Here is a 19,415-nt window from a genome sequence, read left to right as displayed (position 1 = left end):
CCTATGGGCCCGCGGCGGCATGCTGTCAAAATAAGACCATTACTCTAAATAACTGCTACTATTACTCTACACGAATAAACAATTGCATAGCCCCATCAGCAGTTGTAGTGGTAGTTCTTAACAGCTTCGCTGGACATTCACTTTCCCAGGTCCGGGAGGGCAAGTCAGTTTTGGTGTTGTTTTTTTATTTTGCAATTTTCAACATTTTTTTGTAAAATAATGACACCCTATATAAAGAAAACGCTTGCTAATGCCAGTGGATTTTTGCATTTTTCTTTTACATGCAAAAACCTCATCAAATCGGCGCACTGGCTGCAGAGGAAAACGATTTCTTCCTTCTCGTGGATTTTTGTGTTCTTTGATCTCATGCGATCGCCCGACGCCCGTTCGTCAGAAATATCTGGTCTGGCCAGATATTGGAGAGTTTTGGTGAGTCCGATGTTTCGGTATACGCAGGCAGGTTGATGGCGCCGCCTGGTGGCAAAGAGCTCAGCCGGGCAGACGGAGCTAATATGGGAGGGACAGAGTGTATTCTACCTCGCAGCTGGTGTAACGTTTCAGAATCGGCATCACAACCATGCGAGTGCTAATTTTTTTATAACAGCAGCTGGTAGGCATAACTTAATGGGTACGCCTAATTATCGAACATTGCTAAGTTTCAAAGTGAAAACTGTCATGGCTACCCTGCCTAATCTTATTGCATACGTAAAAATATTTGTGTGTCAAGCCGATAAGGAAATATATATATATATATATATATATATATATATATATATATATATATATATATATATATATATATATATATATACACATTTCTGCGTTTCACTGCATTTAAATATGCAATTCAAGTTGGACCTGATATGCTAGAGCTTTTTATTCAGGCGTTCTCGTAAGACCTCTCTGTCACTATTACTGTTTCTTTATTATTCCCTTACACTTGTTTCTCAACGCTTTCCGATGTTTTGCTATGGCTTCTAGCATTTTCTTTCTCTTTTTTTTTCATTACGTCATTACCGACGCAGATGCAAATTTTGCCGCTCGTTCAGTAGCGACACCAATTAAGACTCACGAGCAGCTTCCCAGTCAGGGGATGCACAGTTGGAGATGAATAGCTCCCCGCTTCACTCTTATTGAATTACGGAACGGAGGTGGGAGGGGGAGGAGAAGGGGAGGTCGGATTTGATAAATGGAGTCTGTGTTGCGCGCGTTTCGAATGCAGCCAAGCGAGCCCTAGCATATAGTCGAGGTACGAAAAAAAATGGCGTGGACTTACAACATCTTCCGTTACCTATGCACAGGAAAAAAAAAAACTTAGTTTCCGTTCTTTCCGCCATGCGGCGCGCAGTGTACCGATACGAGCTTTGTCTCCTTAAACCGAGTGGAAAGATTTAATTACGTTCTCGTTGGTTGACTGCCTCGTCTGTCGCTTTCACGCACGCTCAAGATGTAGGCGTTGTCGCACAGCTAAAGCTGTAAATTCTAGCTACGATTAGTGTTGACACACGTGCACTGTTCATCCTCTTTTTTTCCCGGTTACCGCCTTCTCAGTGGCTAACTGTTACAAAGTTAGCTCCTGGCGGAAGACGCGCCTTCGTGTGTACTAACTTTCCCGAACGTTGTCTCCGATGCTATAGCAAAAGAAGCTTGCCTAACCGGATTACACGCGCGAGGCGAATAAGGGTGCGTACAGTCTGGAAGCGCACGAGTCATTGCGCTGAAGTGCACGAGGACTCATGCATAAGCAGCCGACGCACGTGACCCGCGAATCAAGATTGTCGGCCCAGACGACTGCACTCGCCGCTGTAGTTGTGCCGCACTCTGGTCGTTGCTTTCGTGTCACGTGTGCTTTTGTGAGCAGATTCGCCTAGTAAACAAAGTTAAATATGCGACTCGCGGTTTCAGCTCTGTCTGGTTATTCACTGTAGCTACAGCATGACTGCATCATCATCATCATCAGCAGCAGCAGCAGCCTGTTTTACGTCCACTGCAGCACGAAGGCCTCTCCCTGCGATCTCCAATTACCCCTGTCTTGCGCCAACCGATTCCAACTTCTCTCAACCCGTTCCCTTTACTTCTTTTCCTGTTTCTTTTTGTCTTTAGGTGCTGCAGGTAATTCGTGCATCAAATGTCTGATTTCATTCAGGCGAACGAAAGCATTATTCCCTTTTATGCCTCGCTGCGCAGTCAGTAGCTTCTTCTTAAAAGCTTATTTATTAGCCTCCAAACTACCACCTTACAAGTTAGTATCGGTAAAGTGCAATGATTGTGCCCATCAGGGGTAAACTGCCGGTTACAACGTGTAATTGCTTCATCTACGCACCCCAACCCATTTTTACTTTAGGAAATCTCATTCCGAAGACACGCGTTTCCCCCTGTGCATAATTTCTCCGGTATATTGCCGCGTTGTCGTGACGATGAAGCTTAAGGCAGTGCCAATGGCGCGAAGTAAGGAGATGACTCTCTATTTGACTCTAAATTTGTGCCCAGAAAGCAAGTACCAGTCGGAGCACAACAACTGCGGTGAGCGCGATTGGTGGTCGTCGAAATCTGATCGATGAGTGAAGTGCGCCAGCTACTTATGCATGACTTATCATACATTCCAGCTTAATCCGCTCGTTCTCGCGTACGTTCTAGAATGTAGACACCTATTCGACTAGTGTCATGCAATCTGATTACAAACAAAATTATCTCGCTGTAGAATCGGCGACAACGTACCGAAACGTTTCGATACATGTAGGCGTGTATTACGCCGAGCGATAACTTTGTAACAGTTGTTAACCGGAGAAAATGGATAACTGGGGAAAAAAATCATGAGCCATTCCACTCTGTGAAAGTAGATGACCAGGGAACCTGTTTACCACACGAGAAAGAAGTGACAGAATTTCGAACAAAGGTACGAACATATTTATTGCCCTGATCGGTGGGCATCGTAACGATAGCTTTGCACAGACGTTTTCTTATCACCTCTGTTATTAAATACGTCCTTCACATAAGACAGTGAATGGCTCGTACCCGCTTAAGCAATGGTTCATAGCACCGTAAATCAAAAAATTTAACGCGGCCTTTCCATTACGACGACAGAAGAGAAATGAAATTCTACGCTGGAATGATGAGCGGCAACGGAGCCAGCTGGGGAAGATGACGATGCTCGAGCCATTGCTGATGGTGATAGTTGATGATGATTACAATGACGACGACGATAGCTTCCTCTTGCCAATGAGTGGTTCGTACCCCCTTAAGCAATAAGCGGCAATGGAGCCAGCTGTGGAAGAGGATGACGATGTCGAGCCATTGCTGATGATGACAGTCGCTGGTGATGAAGCTAATGACGACGACGATAGCTTCCTCTTGCCAATGAGTGGTTCGTACCACCTTAAGCAATAAGCGGCAACGGAGCCAGCTGTGGAAGAAGATGACGATGTCGAGCCATTGCTGATGATGACAGTCGCTGATGATGAAGCTAATGACGACGACGATAGCTTCCTCTTGCCAATGAGTGGTTCGTACCCCCTTAAGCAATAAGCGGCAACGGAGCCAGCTGTGGAAGAAGATGACGATGTCGAGCCATTGCTGATGATGACAGTCGCTGATGATGAAGCTAATGATGACGACGATAGCTTCCTCTTGCCAATGAGTGGTTCGTACCCCCTTAAGCAATAAGCGGCAACGGAGACAGCTGTGGAAGACGACGACGACGAACGCGTGAGCAGTGGCACGAACTCGGTTGCGCTCGTACCACTGCTGTAGTTCGCGGGTTGTCCGCGGACGACGGAAATGCCGTAGCCATATACAGATCCGCTGTAAAGAAGATAAACAATGTACACGTGTCAATATGTGTCCTTGTGCAGCTTCCGAAGGCTGACTATCGATGAGAAATTCGTGTTGTCTCGCCAGGATGTTGGACATTGACTTACCCCCGTATTGCGCCTCAGCTAATAGCCACGACTTGATTTGGACAAGTCTGGCAAGAGATAACGACCGAAGTGGACGTGCCCAAGGAGTTCGTTGCGTTTCCTTCGGCGCGATCATGTCAGGCGTCATCCCGTGCCGGACTTGGCCGAGACAAGTCGTGGCTTCGAGTCAAGGCGCACTTAGGAATAGAGGGATGGTCGTGGGTTAGCCACAACTCGTATGTTATTCTTCGAACCAACTGTTACGACTTTGCGAGTTAAATTAATTGTTTCAAGTCGTCAACAGAGTAGGTGAACGGGAAAAATGTGTATTCTGCGAAGCAGGAGCCGTTGAGATGTTCCCCGTTGCACGTAATGCACAGAGCAGATAACCGGTGGTCTCCTACTGCAACAGAATTGGTGCCTGGGTTAGGAAAATGTAGGGGAGGACGGAAAAATTTTTATAGGTTTCGTAATGAAATTAGGAAATTTGCGAGCACGGGGCGCATGTCAGCGGACGCAGTATAAAAATTTTCGCAGAGATTAGAGTGGGAGGACTTTGTCCTGCAGTGAACATAAAATGACGCAATTGTAATGATGATTATAATAACCACGGCGACGACGATTATATTAATGAAAAAAGTGTCTCCAATTCACGCTGTGAAGGAGGTTGGACCGCGAAGCTGTAAACGACGACGAGAACGATTGCCCATTGCTACGTAAGTTGAAATTATTCCCATGGCAACATTAACATGTCTTCACACTTCACATTCACATACCTATTGGCCTAAGACGTTTCGGCGGTCTGTGACATGGCTTGCGCCGCAACTTCATGCACCTACACAGAGTGGCTCAGAGAGAAAAGAAATTCCCCGTGCCTCGTATGCACGCTGCTCTTCAAGAGTCCTCACTATACGTGGCCTTCCCATAGCACTGTCATAACACAACTCAGTTGCTAGGCAGGTTCTTTTTTTACGTTCGAAAGCGTAGTTACGTCACTACCTGCTTCGTATGCTGCAGTCAAGCTGCCGTCGCCGCGGCAGTTTGCGCAACAGCAATCTCAATTGCAAAATGCCATGTTCCCCACATGTTAGAGGCCCGAATGCGCGTCGTGCGGCGGCATACCAACACTAGAACACATTACATGAGATTGTGAATCACACCCATTTGATAAATCACACTTCACAACGGAGCAATGGGAGAAGCAGCTAACCAGTTCAGACCTGACGGGACAACAATCCTTCATAAGACAGGTCAAGCGGGCGGCCGAGGCCAGTGAGGCCCTGGACTAAAGGGGTTCTGATCATTGCGCGAGAATCTTTTTAAGCAATAAAGTTTCTCTGTCCCTCTCACCGGGAAGCGTATGCGGGGAGCACTACGTGCTTCGCATTGCATGTATGCACAGGAGCGCCTTATCATAAATTATGTGGTTCGGATGCTTGTTTTGAGCTTGTTCTTTATTAAAACGTATGATGCGCTGTATGTTGCATGCGGGATTCCAAAGAATGCAGGCACTGTTCGCTTCACTTTGCTGAATGCTTGTAGGCTCTGCCTTACGGGGGTATGAGCTATTTCATTTGGAGGTATGAGCCATTGATGATGATAGTGTTCTGTTGACCTTACGCCACGAAGAAATCCCCGGATCCTAGCCAAAGTGTCGATTCGGACTGGCTCGTAGGGCAGCTAGGCCTGCTCTGATTGGCTGAAAACGTCGGGATGTTAGAATCGACAACTTGCGAAATTTCAGTGTCCAGAAGTTTTGCCATGCTGTCAGTTTTCACGGGCTGACGGGGCGGTTCCGCCTTCTCTCGTTGGCTCAAAGCGTCGAGGTATTGAATTCCACAACAGTGCGCAATTTGAGTGTCCAGAGTTATAGCCGTACTGGAAACTCGCTGCAACATTGTTCTATTGTGTGCTGTATACTATATGACACTGTAAATGTGTAAGAATTCAAGTATTTATGAGCCTCATGTTTGAGGACAGACTTCTGTAACGTAAGATAGCTGAATACCCGCTATCACAACTTTTATGTGGCCTTACAGTTCACATTTTATACGTACCAAACATCTTGGCCTTGAGATGAGTCTCCGCTGCAATAAAGCAAAAAAAAGGAAGCTATACAGAGTTTATGCGACTTTCCTCGAATCAGCGCAGAACTCCAAAGCCTTACCGTATTCTAGATTGGCTTAATGATATCCTCGAACTTGAACATCTCTTGCCAGCGCTTATGCTTGCTTCGTTCCGGCCATGTTCGCATAAAAAATAATTTACATTCTGAAATGTATCATCCGTTAATACTTAGCGGCTGGGCCTCCAAGGCTAGATGAAATAGAAAGCCGGTGGTTATGCCAATAATATGCCCACTAATACACACAACTCGCAATGGATTGCCGTCAAGATGCGGCACATAATTGAGTTATCCGCCATTTGCTCAAACGGCAATGTCGATCACGTTGTAAATCTAACGTTCAGGTTTCCTGTGAAGGTACTATGACATCATTGCACTACGTCAAGGCTGACGTCACCGAATTCGAACAAGGTGCTTCAGTATGCAACGCCTGGGACCGCTTCAAGACAATCCGCTAGACTTTCAGCGCCTAGTAGCGGCACTCATCCTGAATGGTATATATAGACGAATCATCTGTTCGGCAATGCGGAAGGGTTTTTTATCAGTTTCGTCTGCTCATTTAAGGTCCCTGTCTGATTTCAAATGGTGAATTCGGCCAGCCACAAATTTCCCGCGGTGCAGTCGGAAAACGGTCCCAAGATTGCCGTTATCCGGCATCCTAACACGATAGAAGCCCGTCTGACGCACTCACTTACGAAGTGTAAACTCATGTTTTAAGTCATCCTGTCTCGACGTCAATACATTTCGTGACTATGGTTCATAAGTCACCGTAGGTGGACGTATGACTTCAGTTTGACGAACGAGGGACTTCCAGGGTCGCTCGACGTGCGGCGTGGTCTCTTGCTCTTGCCTCCGCCGCTGCAAGTGGACGGCCCGCTTCTCGGCTTCTTACCGGCTTTCGACGGATCCGTCTTCGGCTTCTGCTGGCCCTCCGACTGCGGCAGCTTACCGCCTGCGCCTCTAGGTTTCTTCTTAGCTTCTTTTCCCTTCTGCGCGCGTGCCACGACTGCGTCCGCAGACGACGCCCGCTTGGTCTTCTTCTTCTGCCCTTTCGAGCATTTTTTCGACTCCTTCCCGCGTTCCGAAGTCGTCTGTCTCCCCGTACCTTGACCAGACGTCTCTGCGACGCCGTCTAGATCCATCTTTAACGCTCCTTTCCTACTCCTAACTCGCCCTGGCCTTTCTGCAGCGTCCGTAATGTGCAGGCGTTGAAGAGCCCTCACCAAGCGTTCGTACTGCCTCGTTCGCTTCAACGCCATCTTCTTGGTCGGCGCGGCGCCGTTTTGCGGATTCCCGACGTCCATAGGAAGTGCATCGCCGACTTCCGCTTCCGCCCAATCTTTGACAAATGGTTTGGACAGCTTACGCTTCGGGGGATTCCTTGCGGCTTGCTCCGACGTCCCGGACCCCTTCGTCAGGTCCAAAGCTCCTGGACAGCGTTGCAGGCTCTGGGACGACGACGCCGCCGCCGCCACCTGTTGGCGACTTCCTTCGTCGCGTGTATCGCGAAGGTCAAGTGGGACGCCTGAGGCCATCCGAGACGATGACGGCTCGCCCGTGGCCGGTCCTGTGAGCGCATCGGGACCACCGTATGCCAGTGCGACGGTACCTTGAGCTTGGTTCTGCGTGTCTTTACGACTGTTCAAGGGATGCCATGACGACGAATCACCGGAAGCCATGGGCGCTTGATGAAGCCGTTCGCCGGCCTCAGCGACGATCGTGCAGCCACGCAGGACACGAGATGCCTGGGTGAGTCACGTGAACGCGCGGCCAGCCTTGTTTCTGCTGCTGCTGCTGCTGTTGTCTGTTTTTCCCATCGCAGATACCCACTGCAGGAAATTGGCAAAAAATCTAAGGAAACGAGGGCGAGGCGCGAGATGATAATTAGCGTAGAGGGCGAAAGAAAGAAACAACCAACACGTGGACTGCAGAACTGATTCCTCAGCACGCGCCCCCGCCCATATTTCTTCTTTCTTTATTGACTCGCTGTGAACGCCACCTGGCATCCGAGCAGAGGCGGGCGCTACGATGGAATGTAAATTAGAATTGTAACCCGGTTCTGTCATTGATGACGAGCAAGTACAATGCGAAAGGCCTTAATTGCATGTTATAGGTGAAAAAAAGTATGAGAATGTAGCGCAAAGAATCGTGGATCATGAATCGGAAAACAACGAAAAAGAAATTTAGCAACCCATTCGGTTGGAATCGATGAGACGGTACTGGACGGCAGAACAAAAGCACTCTGACGCTGAACTCGAAACTCGAAGCTTCTAAAGAAAAAAAAAGATTGCAGGAACTGTCAGATACAGACCAAATAAGCGAGCGGGAATTGCCAATACTCTTTTTCTCTCAGAGGAATGAACAAGTCATAAGTTGTATGTTCCTCATTACAAAAGAAAGACGCAGTTCCACCCGAAATGCGAACATTGATGGCCTTAGCAAAGTGCTAGTGAAGTACGCGAAGGTCCTAGTTTTATCGGACATATAAATCGCCCTAAAAGTTCGCTAGCTAAATAAGTTAACAAGCGTGATCTCACGCGCGCACAGGCAGACATAAACATATCTCGTTCGACGACTGCGCGCACTCGCTGTCACAGCGCTGGAGTTACGAAGAGCGGTAATAGCTGCTCGCGAACGTCTCGGGTTACATCTTGCTTAAACGCATCTCCTAAACTTGGAAGTACGCGACCTACAACACTATAGGCGCGCGAGAACGCGGTGCACACGAAGCCATCAGCCATCTCAGCTCGCCTAGGCTTTGCACCCACCGCAGATTGCCCCCAAGATACGGCGACGGGTCGCGTATGCGCTCAGTCACTTGGAATGAGTGCCCACGGCCGGGCAACACTGTTAAATAGTTTGCGCCCTAAACAGTGAATGAGGGTGTGAACCATAGTAAGGGGGTGAGTTATAGACCGATTTGCACCCTTGTTCACTTTTAAGGGCGTAAATTGTTTTACGGTGTAGAGGAGATGCGCACTCTCCTCTCCGCACTCTCCTTTCCACGCCGAATGCCCGCATGCGGCGGAAGGTCGGCGCGCATCATGCCCTCCCCCTTCCCCCGTCTTTCTCGGCTTAGCCTCACGCGCTTTTCCTCGTTCCAACCGCACATACACATCGTGCGGGCCGCTATCCTATCGCACTTGAACATCACGGCGACGGCGTGGGCGGAAATCTGCCTGGAGTGCCGATATAAATGCTATCGCAATAAACAAAGGCACGGACGGGAGGGTACCAGAGCATATCGCAGTAAACGTTCAGATAGAGCATTATTGATGTTTACCTACTGCTGATGTTGACTTTGAGACAAAGTCTACTATTCTGAGTACTAAAAGTTTTATCATAGTGTCGATTTGGACTGGCTCATGGGACAGCTACGCCCTATCTGATTGGCTCAACACGTCGAGATATTAGAATCGACAATTGCGAAATTCCACAGAGTCCAGAAGTTTTGCCATACTGTCAGTTCTATTGAGTTGACGGGGCGGTTACGCCTTCTCTCGTTGGCTCGAAGCGTCGAGATATTGGATTCCACAGCAGTGTGCAATTTGAGTGTCCAGACTATGGCGTTGCCCCGTACTGTCAGTTCTGATTGACTGACAGCTACGCCCTCTCTGATTGGTTCAAAGCGCTGACATGTTGGATTCGACAACATTGCGAAATATTACAGTGCCCAGAATGTTTGCCATACTGTCAGTTCTGAATGGCTGACCTGGCAGCCACACCCTATCTGATTGGCTCAGGAGATAAATAATTCCACAACATTTCGGAATTGGACAGTGTCCATAACAGTAGCTGCCCGTTATGGTACCTCTGCAGAAATACGCCAATATGTCCGTGCCATAATCTTGTATGATCTTATAGGTTTATATGGGAACATAGTGGTTTTTATACAGAATCCTTAAGATCATAAAGCGTCGTGGGTAAAGTGCATGTGGGGCATGGGTTTCTTTCAATGGGGAAGATGATGATCGATGATTATGATGAAAATCGGCGTTGCCCCGACGGATAGAAGTCCCACTGTCGAAGGATTGGCTGCAACTTGGGAGAACCCTTCTTCGACCACTGTAGTTCTTGCCGACGACACAAATGCACGCTACAACAACGTGATAAAGTGAAAACTTCAAAATGCTTTCTTTTTATTACTTTGCGTTGATACAGGTCCACTCATGCTGGCTTATTTTCCAAACAAACTGTGTGCTATCAAGCTACCGTCACTCCTCGCTTACTTGTAAAACCATTCATAAGCAGTATAGCAGGGAAGTCTTTGACATGCATCCGTTTACGTTTGGCTTTCTTCAAAAAAAAGCATTTCAACACTGTGTTCCCGTCTTAACCAACATAAACAACAGAAAACAAAAATAACTGCGTCAGAATTCTCAAACATACACACACAAAATTGTACATTGTGACTCTACATAGATCGATGACACTTCATGTTGCTTGTTTTAAATTGTACTTGTGCCAGCAAGCGTTTACTAACATTCTTTGGTGTACAAATTAATAACGAAGGTACAGCTACCTAGGCAGTACCTTTATATTATAAATGATGTGTATTTATAACACTCTTGGATCAATGTTCAGCACTTTTAACATATAACACTATTCATTTCAGTTCAACTCAGTTCTTTGTGCCCGACATCAAAGACAGAGTACGTCAGCTCTTTTGTTACGCTGCGATGAGCAACCAATTTCACATCCGGCAATGTTAGTCCAAAAATGACCCACGGTCGAAAAGATTGCATGAAAATGCGATAAACAAACAGCATTCACTAAGAGCGGACCTTTCACTGATCTGTGTGCAGGCCGACTACATTAAAGCCGCAGCGTTTTCTTTCCTTATCAGTAGCGTCTTGTGCTGCCTCTTTAACCAAACACAGTGACCAGGCCACCTCAGTGTACTAACATTTCTTCACCTGCCCGATGATATTTTGATACACATGGGACTATCCAAAGCGAGTGACATTGTTATTGCTAGGTATCGTGAAAGATGAACACTTCTTCAGGGTCGGCTGTACACACTTGGGCAAAGAAACAAGGCGCTGTTTCTTCGCCCAACTTCTTCAGCAGCGTCGTGCAGCCCTTTTCCTTCTTCAGCCTTATCCACGAAGCTAATAACAACTTTCAATTGTTCCTCGCAGCATGCTATGGAATAGGTACCAATGCTCGTTTTAAACAGCGAAGAGACGCCGTTGAATTGTTGAAAATCGCATAGAATGCAACACATGCACTCGTGCGATGCTCTGGGTTGTACAATTTGCACTGCTCTCCAGTCTGGTTGAGAAAGAGCGCTTCCGTGCATCTTCGCAGGGATTCTGTAATATTCTGACTGCGATCGTTCCTGTGGGGAAAAAATGGCTTCCTCATTATAAGCAAAGGTTAATTCCCGGTTTGTTTATTTTTTCTATTGTTCTTTTTTTTTCATTTCATTGCGCAAGCGCACGTGACCCTGCTTCGCAACCCTCGACAGTGAACCACCTCACGCGTTTCTATCGATATGACTCACGCCTTCGCGCTACGTGTCGCCTAGGCTGTACCACAGCGTGGTGATTCAGGAACGCGCCACGGCAAGAGGCCTTGCGCATGAACTGGGCTGTAAAACTACGCAGAGCTCAATAAGCTGCAGCTTAACGCTTGAAGAGATTCAACACAGTTCTTACGCTGTCACGTGTTATGCTTCGTGCACGATCATCTATATTGGAAACCCTGCGCCAAAATACCACAGCGCTTCATATTATGACCACTAGAGGGAAACCCGGCGCTGCAATCTTTCAGTCACTCCGGGAATTGCTGGTAGTGATTGGATTATGCTACGATTTGGCACGTATTTGTTTACATAGCACGCTGCAGCTTATCTTATTGTTTTTGTGGTTCCTTTGTGTTCATCGCTAGCTTCACAACGAGACTCAAAGGACTCCTACTAGAATTTAATAGTTTTGTATTCTCAATCAGTCTACTTCGTTGTGTAATTTGACCCGCTTAAATCAACCAGGACGCTTGTGAGCATCTGTGTCGTTAATCTGAATGATGTCAGGCAAGTAGCATTTGCCATAAGTGAATATGTTTTGATGTGTTCAAAACAACTATTCTTGCAGCGCTCTGATGACCACCGAGATGTGGACACGTGGGAATAAGTAAGACTAATTTATTCCACGCGTTGGATTTGCCATCAAAATTAGCCTCAAGGACCCGAGTGTAAATTTTTCACAACATTGTTCGAAGCCAGTTTGAAGACGCATAGGCAAATTCATTCGCTTTCCATCGTTCCCATAGTGACCGAACAACCGTATCGGTTGCACACGCAGACAAAAAAGACCCAGATTTACCACTAGTGTTGGCAATATGAAATCCTATGCTGAAAACAGGGCCTCCGAAATCAGACGGCGCACACTGTGCACCACACACGCATCCCGATCTCGTGGGCCATTCTAGAAGCTAATACACTGCAGAGCTGTGGCAAAAAGGAAAGAGAGAAATAATATATTTTGAGGCAACCTTTCTTGATCTTCGCATCAGATCCCGAGTCTTTACACTATTTGTTCCATTCTCCGAGCCTTAATCCTTCTCTGCCACGCATCGCACGTGGGCCGCGCATCATTCAGTGCGTCATAGAGACTGCGCATGCGCAACCTAGCACGACACGACTCGTCCCTGAGCACCCGATTGTTCGAAGCAATCAAACGTACACTTCCCCATACAGTGCAAAAAAAATCTGAAAAAAAAATTGACTTGACACGCATCCCAAATACTTCGAACACTCCGAACACCGGCAGTTCTATGAAGGAACAAATTCGCGGGTTCTTGTTTGCGGACAGCGCGAGGTTTGTGCTACGTGAAGAAAGCACCTATTCGTGCCCACAAACTGCTTGTATATCGTGTCGGGCTATTTCGTTCAACAGCGGACATCCCAACGCAAGAACCACGCCGTCTTGTGTGCCAAGAGTAAGGCACGTAAAACACCTGGTGGCCACAAACACCGACACTGAACATGGATGAGACAAAAAAAAAATGAACAGATATCTCGTCGTCAACAGCACCCGACTTGTTTACACAACGGTGAGAAAGAAAGACAAGTAAGTCGGCACGACTAGTAAAAAAATTCAACAGCGACGTATTCAAACAGCAAAGCGGCAGCAGAATATAGCGGGTCACTTGTAGAGGCAGCAGTGTGATTCGAGTAAAAAAAAAAGAAATAGACCGAACATGCACCGTCAGCAATCGACAAAACATGAGCCAACGTCTGAAGTGAGATTTCTTAGCATGCGAGTAGATTTCATGACGTTCATTGTACTAAAGGAACGCTATGCTTAGAGAGAGAGATAGAAGCGGTCTTGTGGGGGTGCTTGGAACGAGGGTAGATGATCAAGCAGGCACTCGCTCCGTTTGGTACAGTTTTCCCCAGAAGTTTGCAGCCCCCCCCCCCTTTGCTCACACCACCTGGACACACAGCGAGGCGTATTGCAGGCAGTTCGCGTTTCAAGGTTCGTCAGAAGAACAAACGTGTACAGGGGGGCCACGTACTTTTTGATGACGAGTGTTGTAGCAGTGACGTGACGTGACTAAGTGCACTGAGTAGCATTATTCAAGCACCGAGTTTGGAACGCAAGACAGTTCAGTTCCTCGTCACCTCAGTGCACGTGATTGTGAGAGTGGTCGCTGAAAGCCACATAAAGTGGTCAAGACAGCCTCAGTCCAGCAGGCCTTGCTAGGTGGTCAGAGACCATAGCCACATGTTCAGGTATGGACATAATGAATGCTTTTCATAACGATCATTAAGTTTGTTGTTGCCGTACGTTTGCGTTTCCCAGTACAGCTGTTAGGGTGAACTTCAAGCCCATATCGGGGCTCAAAACAGAAGTCCAGGATTCCGTGGGAACACAACAGAAGACGTAATTATTACTAGCGTGGGCTGGGCTGCCTTAAAGCTTCTGTGTCGATTTCAACTCGCATGGAAGAGAACCGCGCAAACCGATGCTTTTTGTACTGTGAACGGAACGCGGACCATTTCTGGCAACTCGTAGCCAGGAATCGTGCGATGTTGCACCAGCAGCCCTCCGGAAGGCACTGCTCTGAGGTACTTTTCAACGGTTCGGGTTAACAGCATGCGTAGTGTTTTCACGTCACGCTGCGGCCCTGATGTGTCATGAGTTTCCGCTTCGATTTTTAAAGCGTTCGGCAGTGAAGTAACGTAGGTTGCGCCGCAAACCATTTGAAGCCGCTGCAGCAAGCTCACTTTCTGGGAGGTGCACATTCATGTAGTCGACTCGATACGGCCAGGTTTATCATCAAAATTGCCTTAGCACTCTATAGACTGCCTATAGACCTGTTTGCCTTCCAATAGAGTTGTCATTTTGGCTACATAAAGTGCACTAACTGTCCATATAGAAGTTCGCAAGTCTAGTTCCGTTCGGGTCCACAGATTTCCCAGCAGGTTGTCTGCTGCAAGTCATAGAAACGTGTCTATAGGAACTGTAAGGACTTAAGCCCATAGGCTGCCTGCAGACAATCAATAGAATGGCCTTCGCAAAAGAACGTCTGCGCACTTTCTCTAAACTGTACAAATAGTTTTCGTGATGGATGATTCACATCCGATGCCGGATTAATTTTTCTTGTGACAGAAACCTCCGGCTGCCCGAGGTCCAGGTGGCATGGACAGCTCTAGTCACTATATTGCTGGGGAGATAGCCGCACTCTGCTCTGACAACTTCATTGCAAACTGATTCCGATAGTCTATAGATTGCCTTTAAAATTCAAGTTGACTGTTTTGCCTTCTCAGTCGTAAGGTTCTTCGGACCTTACGAATGCGGATATTCTGAAGACAAAAAAAACTATCTCCGGTTCACTTCTTCCAGTTGAGATCCATACACATCCAGAATGGTAGCCTTCCGCGAGCCCACGAACGACGAAATGTGGGAAGTCGTAACCGTAAAGACAGGCTATAGAAATTCATGGCTTAGCTGTAAAACATTCATAGACTCTCCGCGGACTGTCGAAATAAATTTCTGCGGAAGAAGGCCCAACAATTTAGCGGCGATTGTACAGCACAGCGCACGCAATGTGGCGTGGCTTAGGATTGGTTCCCAATGGTCGAAACTTGAAATTTTTTCGCCACCTTCTATAAACACGAAACACTGGAAGAGTGGTACAAACAGTGCCGGATGGTTGATTCGCGTATTCGCTTTCGATACCGCCTCCATGTGGCGCGCGTGGCTAGAGAGGCCGTCTTTGCGTTCTTCGTCTTGAGAACACCGAGAATGCGTGCTCACGATTACTGACCGGGCCACTCAACTGGAGCTTCACGTCGCGTTTATTTGCAGCGAGGCCAACAACTAAAGCTGCACGTACATCGAAGAGAGCAGTGCGCGTGTGCGGACTTGCTCCTTATTGGCGCAAATAGGAGGTTGGATTGCATCGTTTCCAAATCGCCGCATTGGCCAGCCTCAAATGTGCAGCTGCAGGGTTTTGTAGGCAAGGAGCGAAGGACCACGTGTGGCGTAGTCGGAACGTACTTGTAAACGCAGTGCTGCATTTTCTTTTCAGGAGCTGAGACTTGGCGAGGTTACGGTAGACAAGACAATCTGACGTGCTCACGCGAACTTCGTGTTTTTTTCCTCTCTCTCTCTCTCTCTCCTCAACGCGGGTCTAACAGGTCGATGCGTTGAATCGGAGCGTGCGCTGAGTCGAACGCAACGTATACATAAAGACGAAGTGAAGTGCAAGCAATTAACATCAGCCCTCGTAAAGGGGCTGTTTCGAACAGACGGTGGTCCCTATATAGAAGACTAGCGGAATGCTTATGCTCCGCCTTGCTAATTCCGTGCACCATTATGCAGGCTGAAGGTGTGGCTGAATCGATCAGGAGCGTTCGAAGGCTGCCGTCAGTATTCTCATCGTATCTCCTAACCGCGCTATTTCACATTTTATATGGAGCGAATGGGACCCGTGGTCAAAGCTGCAATAAAATTTTGGGATATAGCTCGGTGAACAAGACGAAACACGGGTGGGTGCGAAGATTGGCTCTGAAGAGTTCCGCTTTCTCGCTTTCTCTCTCTCTCTCTCTCTCTCTCTCTCTCTCTCTACATGCCTCCTACGTCCGTTTGGTAAAGCCTTTCAATTCGGTTGCACTGTTAAACATGGTCTGTTAGTTTTATGTTTAACTACGATCCTTATTTCCAAGCTGCATAGAAATTTGGCAAGCACCGTTTCCTGTTCACTTCGTTAAGCGATGCGAGGAAAGCAAAATCCTTTCGAATGAAAGAATGATAATTTCAGCAAAGCTGCGTTGTTCCAGTGTAATGAGCATTCATTGTCCTCTTATCATTTTTTTTTCATTAACACGCGACCCCTTCTCACCTATTTTTCTCATATTTTGTCTTTCCTGCCTTCTTTTTGTTCCTTCCATAATTTAAACGATGTATCCTTGAAAGGCGCAGTTACACGATCTAGTTGCTTGCTTGGACTGTGAAACATCGCTAACCAGCACATTTTAACAAGCCAGTAAACACAAACAAATGCTGGACACAGGTATCAAGAGTTCGCGATGCCAATATCCATCGCATGTGTCCAATTCAATTGCGTTGATACATGTTGCGTCACGTGGTGTTTACCCTGACACGACTGCAATATATCATATAGTACATGTGAGAGAGACAGAGAGAGAGTGAAGTGATAAGGGAAAGGCAGGGAAGTTAACCAGGCTTAGCTCCATTGGCCATTGGCTACCTTACGCTGGGGAACGACGACTGAAAGCTGAGAACAGATCCACAATTCTCCAGCACGGTCCACCTTCAGCTTGCAGAAACAGCAGAGCCCGGAATCAGCGAGGCGAAAGTGTGTACATATACTCTAAACAACGACCGCGACTCAGAGCATGTAGTCGGTGGTGGCGGCAGAAGCGGCAGAGGCGCCATCACGATGCGTCATCTGCACCGGCCTGCGACCGTGGTGCACGGCCGCCTCCTGCTTGGACGGCGACGACCTGTGCGACGACTGAGGCAAGCCGACGCCTCCGCCCTTTCTCCGACTTCGGGCGCAAGCGTGGCAGCTGCTGTGGTGGTGCTTCAGCGTGGCGTCCGAGTCCGTGGACGTCGTCGTTTCCGCCCTGGTGCGGGCGGCGATCTGCTGGGCGCGCTCCTTCCGCAGCTGGCGACGCGTCTTTTTCGCCCTCTGAGCCGCGCCGACGTCATTCCGGCAAGCGTTGTCGTCGCCGGGAAAGATCTCGTACTCCTTGGTGACGAACTCGAGGTCCAAGTCGAGGATGCCTCCTCCCCTAGCACCCCTGTCACCGTAGCACTCGGCCTCGAAGACAGGTTGAAGCCTGCTGCCGGACTTGGCGCTTTGCCTCTGAGGGCTGTAGAAGGAGCATAGCTGCGCGGGCTCGTGGATCTGGTAGCCGGAAGCGTCCTGCTGCTGCAGGATGCTGTCGAACCACCGCCGAGGCTTGTCCTCGCTGACCGGAGGTCTTGACTGCCGGGACGCACCACCACAGGGCGATGCGAGGGATGGACTCCCTCCAGTTTCGTGCTGGAACCTCACGGGAGACGCCGCCGGCGAGCGGTCGCTATAGGTCACGACCGGTATCGGACTGGAACTGGTGCTGTGAAGCGCCAGCGGGCTCTCCGGGATGCTCTGGGTCGGGAAACAGGAGGTGATGTGTTCCTGGCGCTTGTACAGGTCGCTGATCTGGCCCGCCGTCCGAGACGTCGCCATCGGAATGACGGCCGGCGTCACAGCGTGCGGCACCGGGTTCGAGCTGCACCGGGGTCTGAAGGCCGCGCTGTGTCTCACGGGAGAGCAGCTGGGCGACCGCGCGCTGCTCCGAGCCGCTGCCGCTGGAGTCTGCGGCGACTCGTTGATGGTGCACGAGAACCGGTAAGTTCGCACGGGACTCAGCACGGCCGGCAGTGGTGCGGCGGCCTGCAGTTTCCGACGCACGGGACTCGCCGACGAACACCTCTTGTGCTCCGGCGACAGGACGCGACCCGTCGGTCCGCTCGGCGTCGTGTTGTTGCTCAGTGTCATGCTCTGAGAGCGCACGTGGGGCGACGACGTCACCGCTGTCAGGGGCGACGGGCTCCTGGCCACGGACTCATAGATGTGCTGCTGGATCACGGGCGAATCCGCAGCTCCGCCCAGGGAGGACGGCGGCGGAGTCCGGCTGCAGAGGGCTTCGACGGACGACGTCGGGCTCGGGCTCGCCTCGCGGCGGTCTTCGGAGTTGGAGGACAGCGTCGAAGGGTCGTACGAGGTGTCACTGCTGTCGTGTCGCTGCATCCAGTCCAGGACGCGACGGCGCCTGGACCACGAACCCAGCAGGTCCTGATCGCGGCGCCTCTTCTGGCGGATGATGCTCTCACACTCCCATCGCACGATCTCGAGCTCGACGCGCAGAAGCGCCATCTCGTGCGCCAGGCCGTCGTCCAGGACAGCGTCCGGACCGCCTCCCAGAGTGGCGCTGGTAGCGCCTGCGGGATCGTGCGCCGCCGCGGCACTCGCCCGGTAGATGCCGTTGCAGACGTTACCCCCACACAGACGGTGAGACTGAGGTGGCGGCGCCTGGGGAGCGGCGACGGCTCCGGCGAAGCTTTCTTCGCTCGTCTCGGCGGTGATAGTACGGCCGAGACCGGAGTCCGTGTCAGACACCTGCAAACCACGAGACGTCAAACAATCAGTTAGTGTCCGTGAACGCCCTCTCAATGACCCCGGTACCCTACGTCATGCAGCGAAAGGTCCCTTCTGTTGCCTGTGAACAAAAGGAACTTCGTGGACGCCGTAAGTGGTTCGATCAATGGGGACACCTAGCTATTCCACGACGCGATAAGAATGACCAGCACTCGGCCTTCCCACGTGGCCTCCGTCACAGCGACTGTTCAACTGGTTCCGATTTTGCCTAGATTCGATGATATGGCGAGAACTTGTGCGTCCCGCCTCACTTGATAAGTGCGCAAAAAAAAAGAACGCTTTTCCTGACGAGTACAAGAAGCCGGGACTAGCTTTAGGCTTTGCACATTGACTCACGTGCAGAGTTTTACCCCGACGTGCGCGCAGAGTTCGATTAGTTTTGCAGCGGAGCTGTTACTGCGCGCGATTAGAAAATAGTATTCTCTATTTTGCAAACTCCAAAGCGTCCCCTCCGAAAGTGCACCGAGTATCTACTGAAGGTGTATCTACTGAAGGTGAGATTGGTTACGATCAGGTACGACCTGCCCGATTCCGCGTCTTCCTCTTGGTCTCATCACCAACCTTTTGCAGTGCAGCGAAGACAGCGGCTAGCATGAACCAATCAGTGGCAAGCGCCAGCTGGGTCGGCGGAAACGTGTGTGGATGTGCTTTAGTGGCTCCCCCATTGTGTGCTTCTCTCTATAGTCAGTGACAAGATTAGCTTTCATTATTTT

The 19,415-nt window shown here is 49.3% G+C and overlaps 1 protein-coding gene across 1 annotated transcript in view; it reads right to left on the bottom strand.

Annotated features, from left to right (window-relative positions):
* Positions 1–10,131: 10,131 nt before the first annotated feature.
* Positions 10,132–19,415, bottom strand: part of LOC142557345 (uncharacterized) — a 41,728-nt gene continuing 32,444 nt past the window's right edge. Inside the window, exon 4 of the mRNA XM_075669107.1 lies at positions 10,132–18,663. Coding sequence (XP_075525222.1) covers positions 16,885–18,663 — 1,779 coding nt within the window. The 3' untranslated portion in view covers positions 10,132–16,884. The remainder of the gene's footprint in view (positions 18,664–19,415) is intronic.

This window comes from Dermacentor variabilis, chromosome 9 (genome assembly GCF_050947875.1).
Source record: "Dermacentor variabilis isolate Ectoservices chromosome 9, ASM5094787v1, whole genome shotgun sequence".
NCBI classification, from domain to species: Eukaryota; Metazoa; Arthropoda; class Arachnida; order Ixodida; family Ixodidae; genus Dermacentor; species Dermacentor variabilis.
The sequence above is the reverse complement of the archived record's forward strand: the minus strand, read 5'-3'. Positions and strand labels throughout refer to the sequence as shown.